At 45.8% G+C, this 25,542-nt stretch overlaps 1 protein-coding gene across 3 annotated transcripts in view; it reads left to right on the forward strand.

Annotated features, from left to right (window-relative positions):
• The window catches only part of TTC28 (tetratricopeptide repeat domain 28), a 935,607-nt gene that overhangs the window by 164,544 nt on the left and 745,521 nt on the right, over window positions 1-25,542 (forward strand). For all 3 annotated transcript variants that reach the window (XM_063913174.1, XM_063913173.1, XM_063913175.1), the window contains exon 2: window positions 6,746-7,024. In XM_063913174.1, coding sequence (XP_063769244.1) covers window positions 6,746-7,024 — 279 coding nt within the window. The remainder of the gene's footprint in view (window positions 1-6,745; window positions 7,025-25,542) is intronic.

Here is a 25,542-nt window from a genome sequence, read left to right on the forward strand (position 1 = left end):
CTCAACTTTGGCTGTAGTCCCGAAACCGGACGGTTCGGTCAGACCTATTTTAAAATTAAAATCTCTGAACCTATACTTGAAAAGGTTCAAATTCAAGGTGGAATCGCTCAGAGCGATCATCGCCAGCCTGGAAGGGGGGGATTTTATGGTGTATCTAGACATAAAGGCTGCATATCTTCATGTCCCCATTTATCCACCCCATCAGGCGTACCTGAGAATTACGGTACAGTATTGTCATTACCAATTTCAGGGTAATTGGCGGAAATTATGGTGCTCCTACGCAAGCAAGGAGTCACAATTATCCCATACTTGGACGATCTCCTAATAAGGGCGAGATCAAAAGAGCAGTTGTTGAATAGCGTGTCACTTTCGCTGAAGGTGTCACAGCAACTCGGCTGGATTCTCATAATCCCGAAGTCACAGTTGGTTCCTATGACTCGTCTGCCCTTCTTGGGTATGATTCTGCATACGGACCAGAAATGGGTTTATCTTCCGATAGAGAAGGCCCAGGAACTAATGACTCTGGTAAAACACCTATTAAAGCCAAAACAGGTGTCAGTGCATCACTGCACTCGGGTCCTGGTAAAGATGGTGGCATCTTACGGGGCCATTCCCTTCGGCAGGTTCCATGTGAAGACTTTCCAATGGGATCTACGGAACAAGTGGTCCGGATCACATCTACAGATGCATCATTAATCACCCTGTCCCCTAGGGCCAGGGTGTCTCTCCTATGGTGGCTGCAGAGTGCTCACCTTCTGCAGTGTCGCAGGTTCGCCATCCAGGACTGGATTCTGGTAGCCACGGACGTGAGCCTCCGAGGTGGGGGAGCAGTCACACAGGGAAGAAACTTCCAAGGTCAAAAAAACTTGTATTCAAATCAACATCCTGGAGCTGAGGGCCATATACAACGCCCTTCGGCAAGCGGAAACATTGCTTTGCGACCTACCGGTTCTGATCCAGTCAGACAACATCACCGCAGTGGCTCATGTAAACCGCTAAGGCGGCACAAATAGCAGAGTGGAAATGGCAGAAGCCACCAGGATTCTCCGCTGGGCGGAAAATCATGTAAGCGCATTTTCAGCAGTTCATTCCGGGAGTGGATAACTGAGAAGCAGACTTCCTCAGCAAACACGACCTGCATCCAAGAGAGGACTTCTTTAGGAAGTCTTCGCACAGATTGCAAGTCAGTGGGAACTGCCACAGATAGACATGATGGCGTCCCGCCTCAACGAGAAGCTACAGAGGTATTGCACCAGGTCAAGAGACCCTCAGGCAGTAGCTGTAGATGCCCTAGTGACACCGTGGGTGTTCCAGTCGGTCTATGTATTTCCCCCTCTGCCTCTCATACCCAAGGTGTTGAGAATGGTAGGAGGGAGAGGAATGAGAACAATCCTCATTGTTCCAGATTGGCCACGAAGGACCTGGTATCCGGATCTGCAGGAAATGCTCACAGAAGATCCGTGGCCTCTTCCTCTAAGACAGGACCGGTTGCAACAGGGGCCATGTCTATTCCAAGACTTACCGCGGCTGCGTTGGACGGCATGGCGGTTGAACGCCGGATCCTAGCGGATAAGGGTATTCCGGATGAGGTCATTCCTACGCTAATAAAGGCTAGGAAGGACATGACATCTAAACATTATCACCGTATATGGCGAAAATATGTTTCTTGGTGTGAGGCCAGGAATGCTCCTACGGAAGAATTCCATCTGGCCCGTTTCCTTCACTTCCTGCAAACTGGAGTGAATTTCGGCCTAAAATTAGGATCTATTAAGGTTCAGATTTCGGCCTTATCCATTTTCTTTCAAAAGGAATTGGCCTCTCTCCCTGAAGTACAAACTTTTGTGAAGGGAGTACTGCATATTCAGCCTCCTTTTGTACCTCCGGTGATGCCTTGGGACCTTAACGTGGTGTTAAGTTTCATTAAGTCACACTGGTTTGAACCACTTAAAACGGTGGAGTTGAAAAATCTCACTTGGAAGGTGGTCATGTTATTAGCCTTGGCTTCGGCTAGGCGAGTGTCGGAATTAGCGGCTTTATCACATAAAAGCCCCTATCTGGTTTTCCATATGGATAGAGCGGAATTGCGGACCCGTCCTCAATTCCTGCCAAAAGTGGTTTCATCCTTTCATATGAACTATTGTGTTGCCTGTGGCTACGCGTGACTTGGAGGATCCCGAGTCCCTTGATGTGGTCAGGGCTTTGAAAATTTACGTGGCCAGATCGGCTACAGTCAGAAAAACAGAAGCACTGTTTGTGATGTATGCAACCAACAAGATTGGTGCCCCTGCTTCAAAGTAGACTATTGTTCGCTGGATCTGTAACACGATTCAGCAGGCGCATTCTACGGCGGGATTGCCGTTACCTAAATCGGTCAAGGCCCATTCCACTAGGAAGGTGGGCTCTTCTTGGGCGGCTGCCAGAGGGGTCTCGGCGCTACAGCTGTGCCGAGCTACTACTTGGTCGGGTTCAAACTCCTTTGCAAAGTTCTATAAGTTTGATACCCTGGCTGAGGAGGACCTCCTGTTTGCTCAATCGGTGCTGCAGAGTCAGCCGCACTCTCACGCCCGTTTGGGAGCTTCGGTATAATCCCCATAGTCCTTACGGAGTCCCCAGCATCCTCTAGGACGTAAGAGAAAATAAGATTTTAAACCTACCGGTAAATCTTTTTCTCGTAGTCCGTAGAGGATGCTGGGCGCCCGTCCCAAGTGCGGACTACTTCTGCAAGACTTGTATATAGTTATTGCTTAAATAAGGGTTATGTTATAGTCTCATCGGTCTTGGACTGATGCTATGTCGTTTTCATACTGTTAACTGGATAGTATATCACAAGTTATACGGTGTGAGTGGTGTGGCTGGTATGAATCTTGCCCTTGGATTAACAAAAATCCTTTCCTCGTACTGTCCGTCTCCTCTGGGCACAGTTTCTCTAACTGAGGTCTGGAGGAGGGGCATAGAGGGAGGAGCCAGTGCACACCAGATCTAAAGTCTTTCTTAAAGTGCCCATGTCTCCGGCGGAGCCCGTCTATCCCCATGGTCCTTACGGAGTCCCCAGCATCCTCTACGGACTACGAGAAAAAGATTTATCGGTAGGTTTAAAATCTTAGTTTTTCTGTTTGTTTGTTTGTTTGTTTGTTTGTATGTTTTTAAACTGGAGGCCGTTTATCATGTCCATGTGCATCTACACACATCTGTCAATCTCATTCTCTCTTCATGCCTCAATTCTTGTCTCCAGTTGTGTGTGTGTGTTTCCTTTTAATCTCAAGTTAGTCATACTGTAGCTAAAAAGGCTCTAAAATGAAATCTCAAATCAGTGAGTGCTAAGAGTACAGAAATCAGTGAAGGAGAGCTATAGGAACACATACTGTATGTGATAAAAAGATAGGATCATCCTGTAAGTAACACTGTTGGGCACCTCATCTGACTGGGCTGTCCTGATGGAGATAAGTTCATGCTCAGCTGCTTAAGTGTTCGATGGTTGGGGCACATGTGACCAGGCAGCACTAAGACACTATTGTATTCCATGCATAGAGGGTTAGTAATGCCTTCTACTGCTATGCCATGTCTCTGGTATTAAAGTTGAAGATGTGTGTGTGTGGGCGGGGGGGGGGGCCAAAGTGCCCACTGACAGAGGGTCAGATGTGTTAAGCCTGGACTAGTGATAAAGCAGTGATAAGTGCAAGGTGATAACGCCCAAGCCAATCAGATCCAATATGTAAATTTACATATTGGAGCTGATTGGCTGGAGCGTTATCACCTTGCACTTATCACTGCTTTATCACTTCTCCAGGCTTAATACATCTGCCCCAGAGTGTAGTGCAGCTGGAAAACTTTTTTCTTGTATACAACAGTGTGCCTATTTTGATGGGGGGTCTGGAGCTGTAGCTCCATCTGCAGCAGCCTAGGTCACCTGGAGCCAATGAGTCTGCCTGTCGCAAAATGAAGGGTGTCTCTGAGAGAGACATCCTTTTTGTGTTTAATGCAGGTGGTGGCTGTGAAACTTCTAAGGGTGTGTACACACGGTGAGATTCGGACTTATCCGATTCTCACTGTGCGACGGGGGGCCGGGTCGGCACTTAGCCAGTATCGCAAGCACATAATGAGTGTGCTTGCGATCCTGGTTCTGTGCGATTTTGGCTAAGTGTCAATCATGACTATCTCTTCTATAGAGATAGTCAGGATTGACTTGCCTGCACAGCCTATTTTTTCGGCCGATGCCGACCGCGCGGGGCCGCGCATCGGATCGGGATCGCAAGGTGACTGTCACCTTGCGATCTGCACTATCTTTTCTTCCGATTCTGACTATATAGTCAGAATCGGAAGAAAAGATCTTACCGTGTGTACACACCTTAAGACATCACCTCATCACTTTCACCTGAGGTGCTGTGAAGTTGGTATTGGGGCACTTGGCTGACATTTTGCCTGGAGTACCTTGCCTGGTAAGAGCCCTGTTTATCTAGTGTGATATACTAGGTCAAAATTCAGTATATAGAATGTTGACATGGTCTACAGTTGTCACGATGGCATGATTAATCAAATATTTTTCTACAATTTAATGTTTTTCTCAACCTCATTAAAGAGCGCTATTATTTATGTAGAACTTAGATATACAGATTCTCACACAGTTCTTTTTGCACAAAAAAAGTCTAAAAAATGTTTAGTCTCTCTCAGCATCCATTTTTTCAATAATGTCCAGAACACATTTCTGTTGGAGTACATTATATCAACTATTCTTCCACACCTTTTGCTGTATCTTACGGCAGTGGACAACCTGCTATGAAGCCTGTCCTCCAACTCATCTGACATCCTGCAGCTCTGAGGAAATCAGGTTGCACTGATTTATTGAACCCTCTCTTGCCTTTACCCTCTTTTTTACTTGCACCCCTTTGGTTCCCTAATTCCTATTTAAAACGTTGGGGTCTATTAACTAAGGGGGTAATTCTGAGTTGATTGCAGCAGCAAGTTTGTTAGCAATTGAGCAAAACCATGTGCACTGCAGGGGGGGCAGATATAACATTTGGCAGAGAGAGGTAGATTTTGGTGGGTTATATTGTTTCTGTGCAGGGTAAATACTGACTGCTTTATTTTTACACTACAATTTAGATTTCAGTTTGAATACACCCCACCCAAATCTAACTCTCTCTGCACACGTTATATCTGCCCCTCCTGCAGTGCACATGGTTTTGCCCAACTGCTAACAAAATTGCTGCTGCGATCAACTCGGAATTAGGCCCAAAGCTTTGTATGAAGATAAATGGGCCGGAGATAAAGTACCAACCAACCAGCTCCTGTCATTTTTCAAACCCAGACTGTGACATGGCAGTTAGGAGGTGATTGGCTGGTACTTTATCTCCGTCCACTTTATCTCCATCCTAAGCTTAGTTAATAGACCCCCTTGTTCCTACTGCTAAAAAAAACAACAACTGCTGACTGATGGCTGTTTTGTACTTAAGTATGTGATCATTATGTCTACATTCAGTATGGTCTGACACTTGTCGACTTGGCCATAATGTTGACATTGTGAATGTCCACAGTCAAGTGTTGACAGTACATGTCACTGTTATGGTCAGGTTTAGGGTGCAGTTGGTTAGGGATATACTACTGTAAATAAACTGTAACAAACACTATGTCAACAGGCCATCTGACCATAAGTACAATGTTGACATTATGACCGTGACAACATTTTGACCGTGATAACATTCTGGCTGTCGACATTCAAACCATGACATTCTGGTGTTGACATTATGAATATAGAAATAACATATCATACCAGTGAAACGTGATCCTGTGGCTGTGATGCATGTAACTGCTGTTGTGTGTCCTTCATTACTTTGATGACTGATTTACGGACTTTCTGGAGGAACTCTGGATGGTTTGCAACCCTAGGGCCAGCTGATGACATGGTGGCACTGGATTGTAGTGCTGCTGCCATCATTACTACAGCCTCGCCCCACAGGTACATTCCGGTGCTGTAAATGGTTCAGTATGGCTCAGGCTGCATAAGGCTTGTGCCAACACCACGCCTTCAATATGTGGCAGATAGAACAAATATATTTGTTACATTTACTTTAAAAAAAAATTGTATGGAAAATGACAAGTCTCTAAGGAGGTGATACAGTATGATCTGCAAGCACACATATAACAACAGTCATGGGCACTATATGTATCTGTCAGCATATTCTGGCAGTGCGTACTACCATATACCTTAACGATGATCATTGCTGATGCAAATTTCTATATTATTAGCTGCATGGGCTTTACATGCCTTATTGGCGATAGTATTGGCAAAAACATGTCGAAAAAAAGCTTTTTCACCCAGTTGCCGTTAGGAGTTGTAATCAATTTGCCGGCTGTCAGTATCCTGGCAGTCAGGATACCGACACCGGAATCCAGACAGCTAACAATGCCGACAGCTGGAATCCCGGCGCATAGGGGCTATTCCCACTCGTGGGTGTCCACGCCACCCATAAAGTGAGAATACAACCTGTGGCGAGCGGAGCGAGCCACTGAGCTAGCAGCATGGCTAGCACAGCGAGCCCGCAAGTGGACTCTTTGCTCTTGCCTCGCTGCCAGCATTCTGGAGGGCGGGATGCCGCTGTCGGGATCTTGACAGCCGGCATCCTGACAGCCGGTAAATAGTATAATCCATCATAAGTCATAAATGCTTTTAAGTTAATTTTTACCTTGTATAATAACTTTTATAATTTTTCATTATTTGTTTTCTGTTTGTGTTCATCTTTTGCTACAGGCATCAGCCATTGCAGCTAAAACTTTTGGAGTAAAAGTGGTTGAAAACCCATTTCTCAGTAAAGAAGAATTTATTGAAAAAGTTCGTCAGAGCAACGAGGCGTGTAAAAATGGAGACTTTCAGCTGGCTATTAGACTCTACAGCGAAACCTTGCAGGTGGATCCCCAGAACTGTATACTGTACAGTAACAGATCAGCAGCCTACCTTAAAACAATGCTATATGAAAAGGCCTTGGATGATGCCATCAAAGCACGACTGCTAAATCCAAAATGGCCAAAGGTACAATTTTTGTTTAATACTTCAGCTATGACTGTTACAGTTAATATAGTAACATAGTATCTAAGGTTGAAAAAAGACAATTGTCCATCGAGTTCAACCTATTTGTGGTCTCCTATGCATGATTATTTTGTATAAAATTTTGAATGAAGTTGATGACTGCCATTACATTTTACCCCTCTTTTTTATAATAACCATAGTGCGTGACTATGCCCCGTAACCCTGGATATCATTATCAATTAGGAATTTATCTAACCCATTCTTAAAGGTGTTGACTGAGTCGGTCATTACAACTCCCTCAGTCAGGGAATTCCAAACACGTATCGTCCTTACCGTAAAAAAGCCTTTATGCCGTATTGTGCGGAATCTCCTCTCCTCTAACCTGAGCGAGTGTCCACAAGTTCTCTGTGTTGATCTAACCAGAAACAGGTCCTGCGCAAGATCTGTATATTGTCCCCTTATATATTTGTAAATGTTGATCATGTCCCCTCTTAATCTCCTCTTTTCCAGTGTAAACATGCCTAGTCTTGCAAGCCTTTCCTCGTATTCCAGCGTCTCCATACCCTTAATTAGTTTTGTCGCCCGCCTTTGAACCTTTTCTAGCTCCAGGATATCCTTTTTGTAGTAAGGTGCCCAGAATTGTACACAGTATTCAAGGTGTGGCCTCACAAGTGATTTATATAACGGGAGTATAATACTCTCGTCCCTAGCATCAATTCCCCGTTTTATGCATGCTAATATCTTATTAGCCTTCTTTGCTGCAGTCCTACTTTGGGTACTACTGCTTAGTTTGCTATCTATGAGGACACCTAAGTCCTTTTCCAGTACAGAATCCCCTAATTTTACCCCATTTAGTAGGTAGGTGTTATTTTTGTTCTTGTTACCACAGTGCATTACCTTACACTTGTCTGTATTGAAGCGCATTCTCCATTTCGCTGCCTAAGCTTCTGAAGCGACTCAGCATCCCCCTCTGCATTTATAACTTTACACAATTTGGTATCATCTGCAAAAATTGACACCATGCTCTCTAGACCTTCTGTTAGGTCGTTAATGAAAATATTGAACAATAGCGGTCCTAATACTGAGCCTTGCGACACACCACTTAGCACTTCAGTCCAAGTTGAATAAGATCCATTAACCACAACGCGCTGCTTCCTATTATCTAACCAGTTTTTGACCCAAGTGCATATTGTGCTTCCTAGCCCTGATTCTTGTAGCTTGTAGATAAGTCTCATGTGTGGTTCAGTTCAGACATGTATGTAGTTTATTGTTATAAATATTTTACTATAGTCATTCATCATACAGTCCTGATTCAGAGATGGGCGTAATGAAAATGTTGGACGCAGTGGTGCCATCTTTAGTCACTGCACTTATGCTTAAGTTGCAATGCGCATGTCACATGATGGACTTCCGATGGTGGCTGCGCAGAGGATTTATTTGCAAAGTGATTGACAGTCACGGAGCGTTTGTGGGCAGCCACAGTGGCAGGAGGGTGTCCACTCAAACGCATGTGGATTTTGATCCCTTATGCGGTTAAAAGACCTCCGGCATCTTACTTCCAACAGCCATGCTGTGCAGCCATAGTGTTATTCAGAAGGTTGATGATCGATTGATGTGCGTAAAATGGTTGCGTCTTCGCACACAAACTGCAGAGTGTCAGCATCCGGAGTCTTACCTCCGGTTCTGATCCCTGCGGCCTTCCTGTTAGCTGGCTGGTGTGGCTGCGGCGGATAGGAGCTGTGGCAGCGAGGTCCTCCGGTGCGGCTGCTGGGTGTCTGGAGGCTGGGGTCTGGGTCCTGAGGAGCAGAGCATGGCAGCCGGAGGTGTTTGTTTCCAAGTGTTCTGTTGCTGGAGTGCGGTGTTTGGGAGGCTGAGGCCTGAGATAGTGGCTATGTGCTGGTTCCACATGTGTCCTCTGTGCAGGGAGCCGCCATGTTGGAGATCAAGCCAATATGTATCCCAGTTTGCATCCAGCCAATCCAGTGCAGTCTTCCCTTATAAAAAGGCGTTGATGCTTAGTCATGGTGCCAGTGCTTCAAGTTACTTGCTGCTGGAAGGTGCTCAAGCTCTGTGCTCCCAGGTTAATCCCTGGTATTCTGGTTCTGTTGTGGTTGCCCGGTGGTCAGTTCTGTTATTGCAGTCCTTTGCTCCCAGTCCACCTGCTTTTGCGGTTTAACCGCTGCGTCCTCTATCTGGTAGAGGGTCTCCGTTCGCTGATGGTGCTCACAGTGATCCTCTCTTAGCATCGTTCTTCAAGTCGTCTCTTCATTCAGTGTTCTTCAGCAACGTTTACAAATCACAAGCCATCTCTTCATACAGAGTTCTTCAGCATCGTTTACACATCACAAGTCATCTCTCCAGTGTTCTTCAGCATCATTTACAAATCACAAGACATCTCTTCATACAGAGTTCTTCAGCATTGTTTACAAATCACAAGTCACTTCTTCATTCAGTATTCTTCAGCATCGTTTACAAGTCACGAACATTTCGGCTTTCAGAATTCACTCAGACTTATCTCCTAGTCGTTGTGTATGATTGAGGTCTCAGTAAAGCTGAATTAATCTTTCTTCAGTGTATCGTTCGCGTTCATTGTCCTCATTGCCTACCCCTCTACATTTTAGGGCCTAAGTCTTCAATCCATGAGTAAGAACTACATTCAGCCACCTTGTTTCCTTCCTTTACCGATAGCTGCTCCCTCAGTCAATTATCAGTCGTCAGATCCCCAACTCAAGCCAAGCGTGACACAGAGCTGAGATGTTGCCAGTGGGCATCTCAGTACATTCTCAGTGGCCTGCCATTTGCATTTATTTGCGCATCTATAGTGTACAGGATCGCACCTGCGACAGTCTCTGAATCAGGCTGCGGATATATGTATCCCTGGTAGAAGAGTTGGGAAATATCTGCGTGCATCTGGTGTGCGCATCAAATGTATGGGCAGTTGTAGTAGAGCGGAGAGGGCTAAGGGGCAGTCGAATGCTTTGAGTGCTACGCAAGCCCAAATCAGCATCTCCATGCTCTCATCATGACTCAGCCATTGCCGCCAATTTGACATGGTTATGCTGCCTGTACCTATTCCTGCATCTAGCATGTTGGGAGGTATGAATTGGGATCAAACATAGTACAATATAGTATGATTAAAAAATGTTACTTGGCTTTATCATCTTTATAATATTTGTCTTCTACTTATATGAGGAATTATTTCTGTTTTATTAATACAGTGATAGTTCATTATGCAGCGCTCGGACTTGTTTCTATGTAAATTAAGTTATGGTCAGTGATCTATAAATTAATATGGAATGGGTATTTGCGTGACAAGGTTTATTTAGGTGCAATATATGTGACAATTGAACAATCAAAATGACACTAAGACAGAGTTATATGGTGTGATCATCAAAAAATGAAAACATAATGTCCACTTCAAGTTCATAAGAGAAATATTGCATTTAAATTCAAAGTAACAATGTCAGGTTTGGATTCCGGTGAGATAACAGTTCTTGCAAAGGTGGCTGTTATCTTCCCTGGGTTAGAGATGGTTTTGGGGGGGCAGGTGGCGTGGGTCTGAGGAAGGCCCGCTAAGGCAGAAATGCGTTGGGCATATAACAAACATCCATCAACACCAACCACCGACTCAGCAACTGACCAGGGGATCAACGCATTCTCGTGATAGTGCGAGTTTCCGGAAGTCAGCGCAGAGGCCGGCGTTCACCCAGGTAGCTAGCCGTGTGAGAAGAGATGCTTGTATAGGTATGTAGTATTACATACATTGCATTCTGTCTGAGGCAGACTATAGCTTGGTAATTGCTAGTTATAATTTCTTTATAGGCTGTAAAACCAAGCATTCAGAAAACCTCCCTCTAGAAATCCTGCTTTGCATAATACAGGTGAAAAGGATGACTTGGGTTTTCATTTGAAAGTGAGCCCTCCAACTACAGATGTGCCCTATTATACCGTGACTTCAGTTGCGTCACACATAGTCACACATCGTTCAAAATGTGCACCTTAATTTCAAAAATAAAACAACTGGGAGCAACGGCTAGCATTGCTTGTGTACTCTGACCACTGTGGTGTGCGACATTTGTACATCTGTGTGCGACTGAATCTATGTAAAAAGGGCTCTGATGCAAGCAGCTGCGGCTTTTCCAAACACCAAGTTCTGTTGTGCTTCATCTGATTTGTAACGGTGTTCGACCAATTCCTGTGTAGTTAATGTTGCAGCATAGCAAATCCGGTACACTGTGAGCTGCTAAGACGCAACATTTAATAAAGAAAAATGTAGTCTGCTACTCTCAGAGCATCTCAGTCACACCAGGTGTAAAGACTTAAATTACATTTTATAAATGTAGAACACTGCACTGACAATGATGGAACAATTACCTAATGTACTTTTTTTATTTCTCGAAGTTTAAAAGAACAAGGGTGCCTCATAGTACATTTAAAGACAAGTTTAATATGCAGTCAAGTAAAACAGGTCAAAGGCTTCCGTGCCAGGGGTGGCAGTCATATAACGCACAAACAACGGCATAAAATATCATGCATAACATAGCATGTACAATACAGCGGTGTCCTTCAAGTCAGACCAGAGTTGTGCCAGGCCATGCCCCCAGGGGTGTATCTAGGGGTCCAAGCGCCCCTGGCAAAATAAAGGACTGACGCCCCCCTCCTCGAGAGAGCATTGCAGACCCCCACCACAGCAGGGCTACGGCGCAGACCAAATTTAAAATAGGGGAGCCACAGCAACTGCCCCTACTACTCAAACACTGTCCCACATCACCAGCTGGGACTCACTGTTAGTGCCTGGCACCCCTGGTGAGTGCCCTCTTGGCCAATGGGTAGATACACCCCTGAAGAGAGGCACAGGGACACTGGCCTGAGAGACCAGATTAGATATTCCTAAATCTTAAACTGGGTACACACTAGACAATGTGTGTACCCAGCGACATTGGCAAAAGCATACACACTTTCTGATGCCAGGAGTGGTGGCCATGCTGCATTCAGCTGCATGGCCCTCGCTAGTGAGGTCTTCTGCTGACCCTACATGTAAGGCCATCGGAGGAAGTCGCTGAGGACGTGCGGGAGTGTGCATCGTCAGCGACATAGTAGGTACACACTAGATGTTGTGCCCAATATGTCGGTCAGATCCGCCGGATCGGACTACATATCGTCTGGGGTTTAGCCAGCTTTTCATAGTGATTAGAAGCACAAACTGCAGATAGCTACATATTGCACCGTAATGACAACAAGTACAACCTGGTACATGGTAGCAAACGGCACAAACGAAAAGCATCTTCCTGTTACACAATGGCCAGACTATGGGTAACTACCTGTTGTACAGTAGGGATGTAGTTGGGATCCCGGCACTTAGGATACTGCCAGTTACAGTGCTGGCACCAGAATCCCGACACCCGTCAAAATACTGACGCCGGCATCCCGATAGGCGGGATATCGAAGGTAAGTATCCTGGGGAGGTTAGGTTTAGGCAGCAGGGGGGGATGGTTAGGTTTAAACTGCAGGGAGGGAGGGTTAGGCTGTGGGGAAAGGAGGTTAGGGTTAGGGTGCGGGAACTGAGGGTTATGTTTCGGCTGCGGGGAGGGAGGGTTAGGGGAAGGGAGAGGATTAGGATTAGCTACCTACTGAACCTTTCGGCATTTCAAACAGTTGGGATGCTAGGGTGGGTATTATGACCGGCAGCATCCTGACTGCCGGGATCTTATACCCAATCTGTACACCTGACCTATGGGGTCATTCCGAGTTGATCACACAGTAGCAGTTTTTTGCAGCCGTGCGATCAGATAGTCGCCGCCTATGGGGGAGTGTATTTAGCATAGCAAGTGTGAGAACGCTTGTGCAGGGGAGCTGTGCAAAAAGTTTTTGTGCAGTTTCTGGGTAGCTCTGAACTTACTCAGCCACTGCGGTCACTTCAGCCTGTCAGGTCCCGGAACTGATGTCAGACACCCGCCCTGCAAATGCCTGGACACGCCTGCGTTTTCCACGGCACTCCCAGGAAATGGCCAGTTGCCACCCAGAAACGCCCTCTTCCTGTCAATCTCCTTGCGATCGGCTGTGCGAATGGATTCTTCATTAAATCCATCGCACAAGCAACAATCCACTTTTTACCCGGTTCCGGTATGAATGGTAGACCATGTTATGGTCGACAGTCATTAGGTTGACCACTATTGATCGACATTGGCATGGTCGACATGGACAAATGGTCGACACGTGAAACTGGTCGGCACATGAAAGGTCGACGCATGAAAAGGTCGACGTGTGTCGTTTTCTGTGTAAAGTGACGGGGAACCCCAATTAGTGCACCTCGCATGGCTCGCTTCACTCGCCATGCTTCGGGCAAGGTGCCTCGCTCCGCTACCGCTGCACTCGGCACAGATTACCGTTCCCAATCGTAGTCCACGTGAATCGTAAAGTATGGAAAAGTTCCCCAAAAGAAAAAAATGTGAAAAATGCACGTCGACCTTTTCATGTGTCGACTATTTTCATGTGTCGACCATGTGTCAATGTCGACCATGTCAATGTTGACCAATAGTGGTCGACCTAATGACTGTCGACCATAACATGGTCGACCATCCAAACGGATACCTTTTTACCCATACGACGTGCCTGTGCATTGCGGTGCATGTGCAGTAGTGACCTGATCGCTGCGCTGTAAAAAACAGCTGCGTGCGATCAGGTCATAGTGATCTGGACACCTATTGGTAAAATAGATGTCAGCGCACAGTAGTAACACTGACCTGCTATAGATGGATAAAAGGTAACAATAACCAGCTATTTATCTTTGTTAAGTCATATTGGGGAGTGATGGCTGAAATGAAAGTAACCTAACCATCCTTAGAAGTTTTTTTTTTTTTACCAACTTTATTGCCAGCATCACAGAACCCTGGGGACAATCTAGAGACAATGCAAAAAATGGTGAGCTGCTCAATCAGATAGTGATGTCACTCAGGTGCTAAAAGGGAGGGGTAATTCTGTGTAGGAAAAAACAATGGTTCCCTAATGCACACCGAGTGAAAATATTACTACATAATAGTCAGATAATACGGAGATCTTGGTTGCGTATATCTGCAGATATAGGGTTAAGCCCCCAGGCCGATCGACAAGGCTTCTCCGTCACTGGGGGTCCCTAATACTAGGTATGGGTCCGGGGTGCAGGACCCCATAATGACCTGTGCCGACGTTATGGGGTCCTGCACAGTGCCAGATTAAGGTCCTGATGGGCCTGGAGCTGAAATTTATAAAGGGCCTACTGTGCGCCGCCACAGGGAGTGTGACCAGTATGGTGGGGGTGTGACTACTGATATGGGGGGGGGGGGGGGTCTGTGCCGTGGGGCACAAAAAAAATTAACTATGGATTATTAATAAAATAACATTTATGTTATTGAGGTTAGTAATACTCTGGGAACAAAAAAAAGTCCAAATTGCGTGATTTTAGCAGATAAGAACAACTTGGCCCATCGCATCTGCCCACTGCACTACCATCATATGCTAAACATCTTTGGCGGCATTAGATCCACTGGCCAGGGGCAAATTCAGGATTTGTAAGAAAACGTTTCTGTGTTTATATTTTATATAAAATATATATATATATATATACTGTATATATATATATATATATATATATGGAAAAAAAGGGGGGATAGGGGTATCAGCGACTTACAGTGTCTAATATATTGATATAAATATGAAGAATATTCCAGGATACGGTTTAGAAAAAAAGGTAACAAAATATTTATTTATACAATTTAAAACATAATGATGGGATAAGAATATAGAATATAAAAGCTTGATAATACCAAAAGAATAGATAAAAAATATATAATTTAGCTAGAACCCTGAATCACATAAAATCAGTAAAAACAATATTGTACTGATAAAAGATATTTTAGGATAAGAGAATGATGCTTATCTTTAAAAACGGAGAGTCAGTAGAGGTACATCCAACGCGTTTCGTCCATCAGACTTCATCTATTTTTTTATCCCATCATTATGTTTTAAATTGTATAAATAAATATTTTGTTACCTTTTTTTCTAAACCGTATCCTGGAATATTCTTCATATTTATATCAATATATTAGACACTGTAAGTCGCTGATACCCCTACCCCCCCTTTTTTTCCACATTTTAACTCTAAAGGCAGCTTATCCCTGCCGAGTATTTAGGGGTTAGCTGACACCTTATATTATTAAAAGGAGTGTCTTGAACCAAAGTATTATACTATAATAAGCTATCTGCTCACATACACCTGTGGCGCCATACTCCCACTACCCAATCCATATATATATATATATATATATATATCCAATACGGCAGGCAGCACTCAGTCTTGTACTTAGCTGTAAGTATGCATAAATACCCTGTGGGGTGTGCTTTATTGTGACGTTTCGGGGACTTCTCCCTTTCTTCAGACAAAACAATGTGTCAAACAGTGACCTTAAATAGGCAGTCACAATAAAGAACACCCTACGTGGTATTAATGCATACTTACAGCTAAGTACAAGTCTCTGAGTGCCGCCTGCCGTATTGGATATTCATATTATCGGGGACTGCACCCCAGAGGAGGGCACCGGAGCCGGTTATTGCATGACTGGAGTGCCGGAAAAATAAGATTTTACTTACCGATAAATCTATTTCTCGTAGTCCGTAGTGGATGCTGGGGACTCCGTCAGGACCACGGGGAATAGCGGCTCCGCAGGAGACAGGGCACAAAAGCAAGCTTTTAGGATCACATGGTGTGTACTGGCTCCTCCCCCTATGACCCTCCTCCAAGCCTCAGTTAGGTACTGTGCCCGGACGAGCGTACACAATAAGGAAGGATCTTGAATCCCGGGTAAGACCCAAACCAGCCACACCAATCACACCGTACAACTTGTGATCTGAACCCAGTTAACAGTATGATAACAATGAAGTAGCCTCTAAAAAAGATGGCTCACAACAATAATAACCCGATTTTTGTAACAATAACTATGTACAAGTAATGCAGACAATCCGCACTTGGGATGGGCGCCCAGCATCCACTACGGACTACGAGAAATAGATTTATCGGTAAGTAAAATCTTATTTTCTCTAACGTCCTAGTGGATGCTGGGGACTCCGTCAGGACCATGGGGATTATACCAAAGCTCCCAAACGGGCGGGAGAGTGCGGGTGACTCTGCAGCACCGAATGAGAGAACTCCAGGTCCTCCTCAGCCAGGGTATCAAATTTGTAGAATTTTACAAACGTGTTCCCCCCTGACCACGTAGCTGCTCGGCAAAATTTTAAAGCCGAGACCCCCTCGGGCATCCGCCCAAGATGAGCCCACCTTCCTTGTGGAATGGGCATTGACAGATTTTGGCTGTGGCAGGCCTGCCACAGACTGTGCAAGCTGAATTGTACTACAAATCCAACGAGCAATAGTCTGCTTAGAAGCAGGAGCACCCATCTTTTGGGGTGCATACAATATAAACAGCAAGTCAGACTTTCTGACTCCAGCCGTCCTGGAAATATATATATATATATATATATATATATTTTTAGGGCCCCGACAACGTCTAGCAACTTGGAGTCCTCCAAGTCCCTAGTAGCCGCAGGCACCACAATATGTTGTTTCAGGCGAAACGCTGACACCACCTTAGGAAGAAACTGGGGACGAGTCCGCAGTTCTGCCCTGTCCGAATGGAAAAACAAATATGAGCTTTTTTTAAGACAAAGCCCCCAATTCTGACAATCGCCTGGCCGAGGCCAGGGCCACAACATGGTCCCTTTCCATGTGAGATATTTCAAATCCACAGATTTGATCGGTTCAAACCAATATGATTTGAGGAATCCCAACACTACGTTGAGATCCCACGGTGCCACTGGAGGCACACAAGGGGCTGTATATGCAATACTCCCTCGACAAACGTCTGGACTTCAGGAATTGAAGCCAATTTTTTTTCTGGAAGAAAATCTACAGGGCCGAAACTTGAACCTTAATGGACCCCAATTTGAGGCTCATAGACACTCCTGTTTTCAGGAAGTGCAGAAATCGACCTAGTTGAAATTTTTTCGTGGGGCCTTCCTGGCCTCACCCACGCAACATATTTTCACCACATGTGGTGATAACGTTGTGCGGTCACCTCCTTCCTGGCTTTGACCAGGGTAGGTATGACCTCTTCCGGAATGCCTTTTCCCTTAGGATCCGGCGTTCAACCGCCATGCCGTCAAACGCAGTCGCGGTAAGTCTTGGAACAGACAAGGTCCCTGCTGGAGCAGGTCCTTTCTTAGAGGCAGATGCCACGGTTCCTCTTGGAACAGACATGGTTCTTGCTGAAAGCAAATCCCATCTTAGCTCCCGAGGCCATTAGTCCTCTGTGAGCATCTCTTGAAGTTCCGGGTACCAAGTCCCTCTTGGCCAATCCGGAGCCACGAGTATAGTTCTTACTCCTCTACGTCTTATAATTCTCAATACCTTGGTTATGAGAAGCAGAAGAGGGAACACATACACCGACTGTTACACCCACGGTGTTACCAGGACGTCCACAGCTATCGCCTGAAGGTCTCGTGACCTGGCGCAATACCTGTCCCGTTTTTTGTTCGGGCGGGACGCCATCATTTCCACCTTTGGTCTTTCCCAACGGTTCACAAACATGCGGAAAACTTCCCGATGAAGTTCCCACTCTCCCGGGTGGAGGTCGTGCCTGCTGAGGAAGTCTGCTTCCCAGTCGTCCACTCCCGGAATGAACACTGCTGACAGTGCTATCACATGATTTTCCGTCTAGCGAAAAATCCTTGCAGTTTTGACCACTGCCCTCCTGCTTCTTGTGCCGCCCTATCTGTTTACGTGGGCGACTGCCGTGATGTTATCCCACTGGATCAATACCGGCTGACCTTGAAGCAGAGGCCTTGCTAAGCTTATAGCATTACAAATTTGCTCTTAGCTCCAGTATATTTATGTGGAGAGAATTCTCCAGACTTGATCACACTCCCTGGAAATTTTTTCCCTGTGTGACTGCTCCCCAGCCTCTCAGGCTGGCCTCCGTGGATACCAGCATCCAATCCTGAATGCCGAATCTGCGGCCCTCTAGAAGATGAGCACTCTGTAATCACCACAGGAGAGACACCCTTGTCCTTGGATATAGGGTTATCCGCTGAAGCATCTGAAGATGCGATCCGGACCATTTGTCCAGCAGATCCCACTGAAGAGTTCTTGCGTGAAATCTGCCGAATGGAAGCGCTTCGTAATAAGCCACCATTTTTTACCAGGACTCTTGTGCAATGATGCACTGACACTTTTCCTGGTTTTAGGAGGATCCCGATTAGCTCGGATAACTCCCTGGCTTTCTCCTCTGGGAGAAACACCCTTTTCCTGGACTGTGTCCAGAATCATCCCTAGGACCAGCAGACGTGTCGTCGGAACAACTGCGGTTTTGGAATATTTAGAATCCACCCGTGCTGTCGTAGAACTACTTGAGATAGTGCTACTCCGACCTCCAACTGTTCTCTGGACCTTGTTCTTATCAGGAGGTCGTCCATTTTCTTTGAAGACGAATCCTCATTTCGGTCATTACCTTGGTAAAGACCCGGGGTGCCTTGGACACTCCAACGGCATCGTCTGAAACTGATAGTGACAGTTCTGTACCACGAACCTGAGGTACCCTTGGTGAGAAAAGCAAATTTTGGGACATGGAGGTAAGCATCCCTGATGTCCCGGGACACCATATAGTCCCCTTGTTCCCAGTTCGCTATCACTGCTCTGAGTGACTCCATCTGGATTTGAACCCTTGTAAGTGTTCAAATTTTTCAGATTTAGAATCGGTCTCACCTAGCCTTCTGGCTTCAGTACCACCCTATAGTGTGGAACAATACCCCTTTCCTTGTTGTAGGAGGGGTAATTTTATTATCACCTGCTGGGAATACAGCTTGTGAATTGTTTTCAATACTGCCTCCCTGTCGGAGGGGGACATTGGTACAGCAGACTACAGGAACCTGCGAGGGGGGAAACGCCTCGACATTCCAATCTGTGCCCCTTTGATACTACTTGTAGGATCCAGGGGTCCTGTACGGTCCCAGCGTCATGCTGAGAACTTAGTAGAAGCGGTGGAGGGCTTCTGTTACTGGGAATGGGCTGCCTGCTGCAGTCTTCTTCCCTTTCCTCTATCCCTGGGCAGATATCTTATAGGGACGAAAAGACTGAGGCTGAAAAGACGGTGTCTTTTTCTGCAGAGATGTGACTTAGGGTAAAAAACGGTGGATCTTCCAGCAGTTGCCGTGGCCACCAGGTCCCATGGACCGACCCCAAATAACTCCTCCCCTTTTATACGGCAATACATCTTTGTGCCGTTTGGAATCTGCATCCCCTGACCACTGTCGTGTCCATAAACATCTTCTTGCAGATATGGACATCGCATTTACTCTTGATGCCAGAGTGCAAATATCCCTCTGCGCATCTCGTATATATAGAAATGCATCCTTTAAATGCTCTATAGTCAATAAAATACTGTCCCTGTCAAGGGTATCAATATTTTTATTCAGGGAATCCGACCAAGCCACCTCAGCTCTGCACATTCAGGCTGAGGCGATCGCTGGTCACAGTATAACACCAGCATGTGTGTGTATACTTTTTAGGATATTTTTCTGATAAGCATGTGAGCGCCTTATCCACCCTGAGGGGTGTTTCCCAATGCGCCTTAACTTCTGGCGGGAAAGGGTATACCGCCAATAATTTTCTATCGGGGGAAAACCCACGCATCATCACACACTTCATTTAATTTATCTGATTCAGGAAAAACTACAGGTAGTTTTTTCACCTCACACATAATACCCTTCTTTGTGGTACTTGGAGTATCAGAAATATGTAACACCTCCTTCATTGCCCTTAACGTGTGGCCCTAAAGGAAAATACGTTTGTTTCTTCACCGTCGACACTGAAATCAGTGTCCGTGTCTGGGTCTATGTCGACCGACTGAGGTAAATGGGCGTTTTTACAAGCCCCTGACGGTGTCTGAGACGCCTGGACCGGTACTAATTTGTTCGCCGGCCGTCTCATGTCGTCAACCCACTTGCAGCGTGTTGACATTACCACGTAATTCCATAAGTAAGCCATCCATTCCGGTGTCGACTCCCTAGAGAGTGACATCACCATTACAGGCAATTTGCTCCGCCTCCTCACCAACATTTTCCTCATACATGTCGACACACACGTACCGACATACAGCACACACATAGGGAATGCTCTGATAGAGGACAGGACCCACTAGCCCTTTGGGGAGACAGAGGGAGAGTTTGCCAGCACACACCAAAATGCTATAATTATACAGGGACAACCCTTATATAAGTGTTCCTCCCATATAGCATTTAATATATATGTATATCGCCAAATCAGTGCCCCCCCTCTCTGTTTTAACCCTGTTTCTGTAGTGCAGTGCAGGGGAGAGCCTGGGAGCCTTCCCCTCAGCCTTTCTGTGAGGGAAAATGGCGCTGTGTGCTGAGGAGAATAGGCCCCGCCCCCTTTTCGGTGGGCTTCTTCTCCGGAGATTGTGAAGTCTGGCAGGGGTTAAATACATCCATATAGCCTCAAGGGCTATATGTGATGTATTTTTCGCCATACAGGTATTATACATTGCTGCCCAGGGCGCCCCCCCCCCCGCGCCCTGCACCCTCCGTGATCGCTGTGGGAAGTGTGCTGACAGACAATGGCGCACAGCTGCAGTGCTGTGCGCTACCTGAGGAAGACTGAAAAGTCTTCTGCCGCCTGGTTCCGGACCTCTTCAATCTTCAGCATCTGCAAGGGGGGCGGCGGCGCGGCTCCGGGACGAACCCCAGGGCGAGACCTGTGTTCCGACTCCCTCTGAAGCTAATGGTGTCCAGTAGCCTAAGAATCCAATCCATCCTGCACGCAGGTGAGTTGAAATTCTCTCCCCTAAGTCCCTCGATGCAGTGAGCCTGTTGCCAGCAGGACTCACTGAAAATAAAGAACCTAAAAACTTTTTCTAAGCAACTCTTTAAGAGAGCCACCTAGATTGCACCCTTCTCGGACGGGCACAAAAACCTAACTGAGGCTTGGAGGAGGGTCATAGGGGGAGGAGCCAGTACACACCATGTGATCCTAAAAGCTTGCTTTTGTGCCCTGTCTCCTGCGGAGCCGCTATTCCCCGTGGTCCTGACGGAGTCCCCAGCATCCACTAGGACGTTAGAGAAAATAGCTTATTATATATATATATATATATATATATATATATATATACACACACACACACATGGGTAATCCGCAGCACACGGTCAGGAATACAAGCAAAGATAGCAGAAGTACTGCAACGTTTCAACATTTATTATATCGTCATCAGGCACATTAACAAACAAACATACAACTGACCTTATATCCCATTTCACCCACATGGCGAGGACCGCGTCCGGAAACAGAGGGACGGCGCCAATGTATGACTTCATCACCACCCATCCATTGCTAGGACCACAAGCCAAACAAAACAATTAAAAGCATGAATAAAAACACAGCTAGGGGGTATATGCAGAAGCAATCTACTGTACATAACATATTATAATATAGATAACATTATACTACAAAGTAGCACCTCAAAGAGTAACATAATAAGATATACAATTCATACATGCAGATATGCCAGAATATTCATTCAAACCCCTCGGTGACAGGGTTTGTAGGCGGTAAATCCACGGAGCCTCACATTTCAATAGTTTAGAAGCACGGTCACCCCTCCTTAAATTAACCGGTATATGATCAATGATCATATACCGTAACGTAGCCAAACTGTGACCCGCCTGCATATAATGACGGGCCATCGGTTGGTCGCTATGATTGGTGGAAATAGCTTGTCGTATTGCATATCTGTGTGTGGCCATACGTTCTCGCAGGGTGCGTTCAGTTTTCCCTACATAACTGAGTACGCAAGGACAAGTAATAAGATACACAATGTAGCATGTAGTACATGACACGCGATGTTTAATATAAAACTTCTTACCACTATATGGATGGCAAAAACTGTCGCCCACAACAACAGAGCGACAGGTAGCGCAATCCAGACAGCGGTAGCAGCCATTTTTACAGTTAAGAAAACTTTTAGCAGTCTGCGGCTGCTGAATGCCTGTGACGTCTGTACGCATAACAATATCTCTGATGTTACAGCCACGAGAATAACAATTCATAACTCTAGTCTCGGAAAGGTTTAAAGCTCCATCAGACTGGACTATGGGCCACAATTTCTTGCTAATGTTCGCTATTGCTAACATTGATAAACAGATTGTTAATTTCTTACAAAGAGGCTATGAATTGTGTCATTTAAATAAAGCTAAAGAGAGGGCATTGCGTATTCCACGTTCTAAATTATTGCAACCTAAAAAGAAGGGGCACGTGGATTCTGTCATGCCCTGGGTTAATCATTTTAACCCTTTTAGTGGTACCATCAGTCAGATTAGCAAGAAATTGTGGCCCATAGGGGGTAATTCCAAGTTGATCGCAGCAGGAACTTTGGCCCTCATTCCGAGTTGATCGCTCGCAAGGCGAATTTAGCAGAGTTGCTCACGCTAAGCCTCCGCCTACTGGGAGTGTATCTTAGCTTCTTAAAATTGCGAACGAAGTATTCGCAATTTTGCGATTAGCACACGTCTTAGCAGTTTCAGAGTAGCTTCATACTTACTCGGCATCTGCGATCAGTTCAGTGCTTGTCGTTCCTGGTTTGACGTCACAAACACACCCAGCGTTCGCCCAGACACTCCTCCGTTTCTCCAGCCACTCCTGCGTTTTTTCCGGAAACGGCAGCGTTTTCATCCACACGCCCATAAAACGCCGTGTTTCCGCCCAGTAACACCCATTTCCTGTCAATCACACTACGATCGCCGGAGCGAAGAAAAAGCCGTGAGTAAAAATACTATCTTCATAGCAAATTTACTTGGCGCAGTCGCAGTGCGAACATTGCGCATGCGTACTAAGCAGAAAAACGCTGCGATGCGAAGAAATTTACCGAGCGAACAACTCGGAATGAGGGCCTTTGTTAGCAAATGGGCAAAACCATGTGCACTGCAGGGGAGGCAGATTTAACATGTGCAGAGAGAGTTAGATTTGGGTGTGGTGTGTTCAATCTGCAATCTAATTTGCAGTGTAAAAATAAAGCAGCCAGTATTTACCCTGCACAGAAACAAAATAACCCTCCCAAATCTAACTCTTTCTGCACATGTTATATCTGCCTTCCCTGCAGTGCATATGGGCCCTCATTCCGAGTCGTTCGCTCGGTATTTTTCATCGCATCGCAGTGAAATTCCGCTTAGTGCGCATGCGCAATATTCGCACTGCGACTGCGCCAAGTATCTTTGCTATGAAGATAGTATTTTTACTCACGGCTTTTTCATCGCTCCGGCGATCGTAATGTGATTGACAGGAAATGGGTGTTACTGGGCGGAAACAGGCCGTTTTATGGGAGTGTGGCTGAAAACGCTACCGTTTCCGGAAAAAACGCAGGAGTGGCCGGAGAAACGGGGGAGTGGTTGGGCGAACGCTGGGTGTGTTTGTGACGTCAAACCAGGAACGACAAGCACTGAACTGATCGCACAGGCAGAGTAAGTCTGGAGCTACTCTAAAACTGCTAAGTAGTTTGTGAGCGCAATATTGCGAATACATCGGTCGCAATTTTAAGATGCTAAGATACACTCCCAGTAGGCGGCGGCTTAGCGTGTGTAACTCTGCTAAATTCGCCTTGCGACCGATCAACTCGGAATGAGGGCCATGGTTTTGCCCATTTGCTAACAAAAATCCTGCTGCGATCAATTTGGAATTACCCCCATAGTCCAGTCTGATGGAGTTTTAAACCTTTCCGAGACTAGAGTTATGAATTGTTATTCTCGTGGCTGTAACATCAGAGATATTGTTATGCGTACAGACGTCACCGGCATTCAGCAGCCGCAGACTGCTAAAAGTTTTCTTAACCGTAAAAATGGCTGCTACCGCTGTCTGGATTGCGCTACCTGTCGCTCTGTTGTTGTGGGCGACAGTTTTTGCCATCCATATAGTGGTAAGAAGTTTTATATTAAACATCGCGTGTCATGTACTACACGCTACATTGTGTATCTTATTACTTGTTCCTGCGTACTCAGTTATGTAGGGAAAACTGAACGCACCCTGCGAGAACGTATGGCCACACACAGGTATGCAATACGACAAGCTATTTCCACCAATCATAGAGACCAACCGGTGGCCTGTCATTATATGCAGGCGGGTCACAGTTTGGCTACGTTATGGTATATGATCATTGATCATATACCGGTTAATTTAAGGAGGGGTGACCGTGCTTCTAAACTATTGAAATGTGAGGCTCCGTGGATTTACTGCCTACAAACCCTGTCACCGAGGGGTTTGAATGAATATTCTGGCATATCTGCATATATTTGAATTGTATATCTTATTATGTTACTCTTTGAGGTGCTACTTTGTAGTATAATGTTATCTATATTATAATATGTTATGTACAGTAGATTGCTTCTGCATATACCCTCTAGCTGTGTTTTTATTCATGCTTTTAATTGTTTTGTTTGGCTTCTGGTCCTAGCAACGGACGGGTGGTGATGACGTCATACATTGGCGCCGTCCCTCTGTTTCCGGACACGGTCCTCGCCATGTGGGTGAAATGGGATATAAGGTTTGTTAATGTGCCCGATGACGATATAATAAATATCGAAACGTTGCAGTACTTCTGATATCTTTGCTTGTATTACTGACCGTGTGCTGCGGATTACCCATGTGTATATACTGGATTTCGGCTTGAAATACCTACTGCGGGCACCGGGACTATAATTTATTTCACTGGGAGTGCTTTCCTTCTGTATGCTTTCATATATATATATATATATATATATATATATCGATCCCAACCCGATTACAGTATGTGTATAGCTACAGTGTGGGTGCACACACCTCCTACCTAGTTACTGAAGTTCTGTCTTGCCAACAGTAGATGTGGAGGATGAAAGTACAGAGCCGTAGTTACTTTGCAGTGCTGCTGGATGGATTTCCTGTTCTGCAGTCAGGGCTCTTGCAAGGAAACCTGGTGATGAGCGCCTTCTCCTTTCCAGCCATTGGGGTTTTCTGCAGGCAGGACTCCTCTCACGACAGGCTAGTAAATCGCGGGCATAATGCCGCGGAGGGGGCGTGGCCTAATACCGCGAGTGGGCGGGGCTTCAATGTTTACAAATATATAAAAAAACTAATTGCTCCGTTGGGTACCCTGCCTGTGCCACGGACCGGCGCTGCAGCATGGGGTTCAAGGGTAGAGGGGAGGGGGGGTGTTATTGATGCCGGAGTGGGCGTTCCCTAGGTTACAGCAGGCTGTAGTAGCAGGAATTTATTTTTTCCTGTTTACTTCAGCAAAAACATCTACAGAATCTGTGGGCCTATTTTGGATGGTGGGCCTGGAGCTGCAGCTCCATTAGCCCCATTGTTAATCCGGCCCTGGTCCTGCACCCCGGACCCATACCTAGTATTAGGGACTCCCAGTGACGGAGAAGCCTTGTCGATCGGCCTGGGGGCTTAA

Source organism: Pseudophryne corroboree, chromosome 1 (assembly GCF_028390025.1).
Source record: "Pseudophryne corroboree isolate aPseCor3 chromosome 1, aPseCor3.hap2, whole genome shotgun sequence".
Taxonomy (NCBI): domain Eukaryota; kingdom Metazoa; phylum Chordata; class Amphibia; order Anura; family Myobatrachidae; genus Pseudophryne; species Pseudophryne corroboree.